Below are 8274 nucleotides of genomic sequence, written 5' to 3' on the forward strand. Positions count from 1 at the left end.
TATATATATATATATATATATATATATATATATACACACATGCTTAATCAAATCTGAAAGAAAGGTAAATATAATCGTGACTTGAAAACGAAAACAATCCGAATATACAATTATGGGTTGAAAGGACTCCTACTGCTGAAAGGACTCCTACTGTTGAAAGGACTCCTATTAATAAAGCACTAATATACGTGATAATATTGGTGAAGGTGGGATGAGTGGCCGAGGATGTGGATTACAAGTAAATGGATTGTCTTTCAATTTTTTTTAAAATATGTAGTTCTTGCCGAAAGACTGGTCACAACAAATCTATGGTAAAAGAAATAAAAACGTACCTTAGTCTTTAAGGTATTAATGAGTCTTGTTAAACAGATGAAAATAGGAGAAAAGAATAACCCTGTATTTTCACATGCACACATAAGAACTTCATCAAATCCACCATCTAAACTTACCATAGTAATAACGATAGAAGAATTTTGGACGTAACCTTATTAACATAGCCGTATTAACATATAAAAAAACTCGTTCCTGTAGCAGTTGTAATTATATTTACATGGCTAAGTGCAGGGAAAAAACAGGAAAAGAAGGGCAAAATATGAAATACTCTTACTTACTCTCACTGTTAGATCAAAAGACGGAAAGTAGGGCTTAATTGACGAATCTCCACGACTTCTAGAAATTCTCTCAATGGTCTTCAGCTGGCAGAGGGTTCCGTTATCTTCTTGCATTCGAAAATAAGTCTTCCAGTTTGGTGGAGATCCTATATATATATATAAAAAAGAAACAATGAAAATATATTCAAATATATCTATTTTAGCTTTTCTCAAACAGGTAGCTATGAATTTGTTCATGCATCTATGGTTGGGTAAGCCTTTCCAAATTAAAGTGGAATTCACAGGTCAGATATTAAGAAATAACAACACCGTTTGTATCTAATGTCTTTTCCTTTCATTCCCACCTTGATCGGTTATTAGACTTTTATTAGAACTATTACCAGAACTGTTATTAGGTCTACCGTGAAAAGCTTTCATCTATTGTTATTAGGTGTATTATATCTAAGAATATAGTTCTTGATTATCATTTTTATAAGACGCTTGTGTGCAGTGATTTAAAAAATATTTGGCTGCTATTTCTAGCATATTTAGTGAAGTAAAGACTTCGTAGTTCGGTCGGTTTCCGATAACAAATATAATACTCGAATTCTAGATATGTTGCAAGCATATAATGTCTTTAATGTCTTATTCAATCATTTCAATTCGATGTAGAAAACAGAAAATTGATCCATTCAAGCAAAAGTAATTTATAATAATAAGCGTTCGGAAAACATGTTAAATATTTCTCAGAAATATATAAACACAGTAATATATTCCTCTGTAGTCGATACACAAAACTGTCGGAAGTCTAAAAGAAATATACTTTTTCAGAAAAACATCATATATCACAGATGTGAAATTCCTATTAAATTGATTAACGCTATACCAAATAAAAGATGCCGAAATAATTAAAATAATTATTTTGAATTGCTCTCATGCTCGGTACAACCCATTTTATATATCATAGATTCACTGATCTTTTTCTCAATAAATTCTATTCACTACGAGGATCATCATTTAAAGCTGAGGTATAATATTGGTTTCAAATTTTGGCAGAAGGCCCTTAGAGGACGAAAAGCGAAGCCGAACTCGGCGGAATTTGAACACAGAAAGACATGAAATGCTTCTAAGCATTCTGTCCGGCTTGCTAACGATTCTGCCAGTTCGCCGCATTAAGTTGAAATATAATATTAATACATATTCATAAAAGCAAGGATAGTTCATATGTTCCACACGTCTAAAGTTTTTGATTGTAATTAGTCTGTCATGTAAATTGATTATTGTTTATTTCTGGAAACTAATATCAATTAAGATAGAGTTAAGACGAAGATATATCTTATTTCTTAATATTTTCATTTTCTACAGATTGCTATGCAACTGGTGGCAAAATATTGTGTATCAAAACAATTCATATTAGCAATATTTTTTTGGTGGAGAAGAATACTGATTAAGAGTGTCCCCGACTTTTGCACTAAGTAATAAAAAAACAAAAACAGTATAAAAGTCATTGGATCTCCGACATTGAAGTGTACGCTAAATTATTGTGAAATACTCCATCCCCAATTACATCACACTATCATCACATCAAAGTGGGTAATGCATTATGATTATGTAAAGTGGACAAAGAATAAAATAAAATAAAATAAAAATAAAATAAAGTAGTAAAAAATAAAATCCAGTCGTTCACACTCAGGGCAAGTTTGATCAACATTATTCTAGATCATCTTTATTAATTTGAAGAAGAAAATAAACAAAATAATATTAGGGAAGCGTGTGAATCCAATGAAAATCTCAGAGGCAGTCTTTAAAGAAATATTCCTATTTGCGACCAGGAGAAGAAATTTTTTGTGTTTTAGAATATTTTTTAATCACCGTTAAACGTGAGTTGGAAAACAAGTATGAGAAAACACTAATTACAGAAGGAGAAGAAACGTACCGAAACATGATCATTAAAAAAAGCAATAAATTGATATTTGCTAGCTAATCAAATAAAAAATTATATACATGTCCGCAAATACTAATTTGAATTTTCCCTTATTTGGAAATGAAAGAAAAACAAGACGGCCATTGTTAGTGGGGCATTTTAAAGAAATTTAGAAACTATTTCTCAAACCTAATTTACATAATTACAGGAAAGCATGTTTGATTCTTGTTTGCTTGTAAGAGGTAACTAATGACTTGGTCCCTATCGAATAGACTGATCGAGGCTACCGCTCAGCTTACAGCGAATTTGTTTCTAGTATAAAGACTTACAAATAACATTTGGCCAGCAAAATTTCTATAATTAAAACTTAATTAAAATTCCGGTAATTAATTCATCAAAGTATGTACTAAATGTTATACACTAAAGTTCCTAAATGAGAAAAAATTACTTCTAAGTTGAAGAAACAAAACAAATATCTCGAGGAAGTTGTTAGAGACTCACTCAGTGAAGGGAAATAATTTTAAAAAATTGACGACTGATATATTCAAATTAAATTCAGCGTTGAATGCCGTTTGAAAAAATGTAGTTCCTAATTCAATTCTTCATCTTACTAGTGGGAGGGAAACAAAAACTTGACAATTGTTAACGCTTATAAAAGATAAGAAGAATTGGCTCCGAGGCAAGCAGCCGGCATCAGCATCAACATGTCTACACCGGCATCAACATTGCCGCCATCATCAACGCCACTATCGCCACCACCACTATCACCACCGCGTCTTTCACCACTGTCGCTATTACCACCACCGCAACGAACAACAACTATTACAACAACAAAAACAAACATTTATGAACATATGTACATTGTCCTGAAGAAATGTAACAACAACGTGAATCACTCAAGATAAATCAGATTTTTTTTTCAGAGATCATAAATATGGAACTAACTATAGGAGAAACTCTATGTAAAGGACCACAACGTTTTTGCTCGACTGGCAAGAAATGACTGTTACGATTGCAGACGACGTAGGTATTTTGGCAGCCTAGAAGCTAGCTTGCCTTCTACACATTTCTGGATTTCATTTCCCTGGGGGGAATCTTACTAAATGCTTCCAACTATAGCCTCGAGTTCTCCTGTACTGTGTTCAACTATACCGTACAAACACGTAAACACACACACAGGTACACACACACACGCACGCACATACATAAACGTGCGCGATTGTGTGTATTTGTATCTATTCAACTGAATAGATCATATACTCAGAGACTAAGATTGCTTGGAGACACTAGGCGTCTTATAAAACTCTGTCTAGACATGTATATCCAAAGCAAGAAACTGTTAGTTAGTCGCATCTTTATACTGTGTATATTAAATGATATATATCTCTTACTGGATGGAGTACTTCATGTTGTTAATCTTATCTTAACGGAACAGTAAACTCTCTCTCTCTCTCTTTCTCTCACTATCTATCTCTCTCACTATCTATCTATCTATCTATCTATCTATCTATCTATCTATCTATCTATCTATCTATCTATCTATCTATCTATCTACTTGCCTACCTACCAACCTACCTACCCATCCATCCATCCATCCATATACGAGCTACATCCCAAGTTTAAGACCTTTTTTTTTTAGGAGAGGCAGTTATAACTCGAGTATTATTCTTTCTCGACCGCACCCCACACATAGTGAGCTATGGGATTATACTCGGTGGGATTAGGAAGCCAGAAATTGGAGTTGGTGAAATCGTAGAAATTCTCCGACAACCACATCTGACACTTGCCAAAGGTATGGCAAGTGGCCAAATCCTGCTGCCACGCATATCACCTTCTAGCAGCAAATCTCTCCAGCTAGAGTTTGATCATAGTCTTCAACAGTTTCTTTTAGCCAACAGTAATGAGACTAAAACCCTGTCCAAATTTGTGGCGATGAACTCGGACGTCCAGGCACAGTTTGAACACTTGCTGTGTCCCTTCCTGCTGGCTACCGCTTCGTAGTCTCCGCGTTACAGCCGTTCATGTCACATCTTAGAGCCTTTGGTGTGTTTACAAAACATTGTGCCACAGTTATGATGTGGGGATTCTGATACCCTGCGCGAATCATCCTGACACTAACTCTTTTCAAATATTCAGATGGCTTCCAGTTCGCCAACATTTTCTCAACTACAAACTTAAACTTTACGCTCTCCAACGCCGTTGATTTTGGAGGAATGCATGCAACTAATCCTGAAGAAAAGATAAAATATCATCAAATTTAGCCCTGTACGCCCTGTACAATATCTTTTGTTCATCAATATAATGGAAGGCAGCGAACTGGCAGAATGTTTAGCACGTCAGGCAAAATATTTAGTGTCATTTCGTCGAACTTCATTTTCTGAATTCAAATTCCGCTGCAGTCGACTTCACCTTTCATCTTTTCGCGGTCGAAAAAGTATGTACCAGTTGGGTACTGAGGTCGATGTAATCGTCTTACCCACTCCTTTGAACTTGGTGGCCTTGTCCCAAAATTTAAAACCAATATGAATTAAATTGATTTTTTTAAATGTAGTCTAGTTTCGATATTAAGAATATCAGCAATATGCCGTTCTAAGTGGAAGGCTGTATCTAATCACCCTCATCTGTTAGAAATAGCAGCCAAACCCTCATCCTTCAAATCCTGGCATCTTATGATATGAAAAACACATTGAATAATGTTTTTTTAGATGAATGTTTGAATGAACAAAGAGATAATCATGATTGTCAGGTTTTGATGATAAATCTGCTGTAGTAGGTTTAATCAAGACAAAACATGCACAACACTAATATTTCCGTTGTATGTCAATCAAATATTGAAAAAAAAAATGCTATTTACCATCAGTAATTACATATTTAATCGGAGATTTCTTCACCGGATCCTTATCTTCCGCCTTCATTTTTGGTGTTACGTCAACGCATTCATCTTTCTATAAGAAATATAAAACTGAAGTTATGAGACACTATACAATGAAGGATATAGGATTGCATGCCGTTTAAACAATACACAATGCGAGTATTACTGAAAACAGAGCGCGGTTTTTCTATATTTCTTCGTATTAAATAAATGGATATTCAAGAAAGAAAACATTGCAGCAGACAACTTACGACAAAGAAGCAAGGATATCTGTATATATACAGAGGTATAAGGATAATACAAGGTCTGATCAATAAGTAACCGGACTGGTGCTATAAAAACAAAACAGCACATACGTATTTGGCATTTAATCCCCTTCCAAGTAGTCTCCTCCGGAAGCCACACACTTAATCTAGCGTTGTTTCCATTGATGGAAGCATTCATGGAACTCGTTTTCTGGGATAATCAGTAATTGCCTCGTCGCATTCACTCTGATTTTCTCGGCGCCCTGAAATCTTTTTACTTTCAAGTGAGGTTTGATTTTTGTAAAAAGGAAAAAGTCGCAAGGGGCAAGATCTGGGAAATACGGTGCCTGTCAGACCTGGGGAATGCTGTGCCTAACCAAAAGCTGCTGCACAAGCTCTGCTGAATGGACAGGTGCATTGTCAGCTGAAAGTAGTTTTGGGACAAACTTGGCAGATATGCGTCTCATATCCAAATCTTCAGTGATAATGGACTGAAATGAACCGTAACTAATCTACAAATCTTCTGATAGCTCACAGATGGTGATTCGACGATTTTCCCTCACAGTTGCACACACATCTGTGATGTTTTTCTCAGCTCTGTGAGTTGCGGGTTTCCTAGAACATTTGTCAATATCGACATTTTTTCGGCTTATACACTCCTCTCCACACACTTTCTGCAACTTTGCGTAGGCCTCTGGGCAGGTATCGCCAACGTTTGGCAAAATTTGATGCAGATTCATAGTCAATGCGACAATCACACGCTACTCACGTTCCTTCCAAGCACTGATGTAAACAGCAGAAGTAAACTAGGAGGTTAAAACGTAGGTCACATGCACATCAGTGTTTGAGGTCAATCTGTGCCAAGCGGCTCCACTCTGCGTGCTTTAGCTTCGATACCATGGCAACAGTCCTGATACTTATTGATCAGATCACGTATAAAGACACATGATGCAGTAGCAAGTATACAGTGTGAATGTAAATTCATGCAATGTATAAGCAAAGAAAGGAGCTCCAATAAGGATACTAAATTCTCAATGCCGTTATCCTATAGATGTCACGTGGTTACATAAATCTATATTCACTTCCTTCCTTATTTATCTATTCCTTTCTCATTCATAACACAAGAGTATTATTATAGTAGATTATCTCGGTAACCATGGCAGCTATGAAAAAATACAAAGCCCAGCCACACCACCGGATTATTCTACACATCTGTGTAATTTTTCGCGCAATTCTACCCAGCCGTTTGACCGTGAATCCCAAGACAAGAAAGAATCGCCCATGTCAAATTTATATGTATAGATAAATAAATTTTCTTAAAAGTTATGAACTATTCAAAAAAGTGTCTTGAAAAACAAAATGCCATGCCTGAACATTTTGGTGAGAAGTTTTCAAAGTCTGTGTATTGTACAACCATTCTGATAATTAAAGAAAATGAAACAGTTGTAACATTTCTCTATTACAAGGACTCTCTCCACTATTTAAATTTTAGATCTTGCTATCCATTCCACATTGGCAAAACGTCTACGCTCAATAGTTACAGGTACAAATAGATAGCAGAAATATCTGCTAGAATTAAATATGTTCTTACAGAAACAAAAACACCCCAAGGTTTACTGAATCCTACCATAACCGAAACAAAAGAAATCTCTATCTTTACCTTACACAGAAACATTCACAGTGAGGGCGACAACAAAAACACAAATATAAATGTTCCATTTTTAGTCATCCATAATTCTTGAAATCACAACTTCTAACATTCGGCCAAAAGATACATCCTAATTCTACATCAATCGCCAAATCGATGAATAATTAAAGAATCACAAATTCCCACCAGCCGAAGATAAATACCAAACCACAAAAGATTCCTTACAAAGGTGAGATCCACATCGGAGAAAGAAATGATGCAGGTAGCAAACAATAGAAACCCTCGTTGTTGGACGAGTGAAATAACTGAAGAATGAGGAACTAAAGAGATTCAACAATGGGAAGAAATTGAAAGTGAATGCAAACATGAATTGCAAAAAAAAAATAATAATAAATAAAATTAAAAAAAATAAAATAAAAGAATCTCATCTAGTGCTTCGCATGCCCTCAGTGCTGAGAAAAAGAATAAAAACTAATCAGACGTGTGAAAGTGCACAAGCAGCAAATTAAAGATACTTCTCACAGACACTTTTCATGTAGTGAATATCGAGACATTTGTGAAATGGAAGAATAGTCTCTTTTTTTCAAAATAAATTACGGAAACGATTAACTTCGAAAGGCCGTAAGGCAAAAGAAGAATAATTTATAATAATTCTTACTTCAATACTAAATCAGAAACAGACAATACTAAATCAGAAACAGACAATACTATTACCGAAAACAACTTTTCTATGCTGGTTAGACCAGAAAAAAGATGAACATCGAAAGCGCAGAATACACGTAATATGAAAACTTATTTCCAACATTTCGTTCCATTCTGTTTCTCAAAATACATCTAAACTGTTAACTTTTAAACACGCGCACACACACACACACACACAGACACACACACGCGCGCGCGCAGAGGAATACATGAATACAGACACATTTATATATATATATATATATATATTGGATCATCCCATAAATAAAAGAGTTTTTTTCAATTGCATGAGC

General features: G+C 35.1%; 1 protein-coding gene across 1 annotated transcript in view; it reads right to left on the reverse strand.

The window, feature by feature from the left end:
• Positions 1–8274, reverse strand: part of LOC106875431 (protocadherin Fat 4) — a 483512-nt gene that overhangs the window by 329682 nt on the left and 145556 nt on the right. The window contains exons 9-10 of the mRNA XM_014923579.2: positions 5369–5459; positions 612–757 (exon numbers count right to left, since the gene is read on the reverse strand). Coding sequence (XP_014779065.1) covers positions 612–757; positions 5369–5459 — 237 coding nt within the window. The remainder of the gene's footprint in view (positions 1–611; positions 758–5368; positions 5460–8274) is intronic.

This window comes from Octopus bimaculoides, chromosome 15 (genome assembly GCF_001194135.2).
Source record: "Octopus bimaculoides isolate UCB-OBI-ISO-001 chromosome 15, ASM119413v2, whole genome shotgun sequence".
NCBI lineage: Eukaryota > Metazoa > Mollusca > Cephalopoda > Octopoda > Octopodidae > Octopus > Octopus bimaculoides.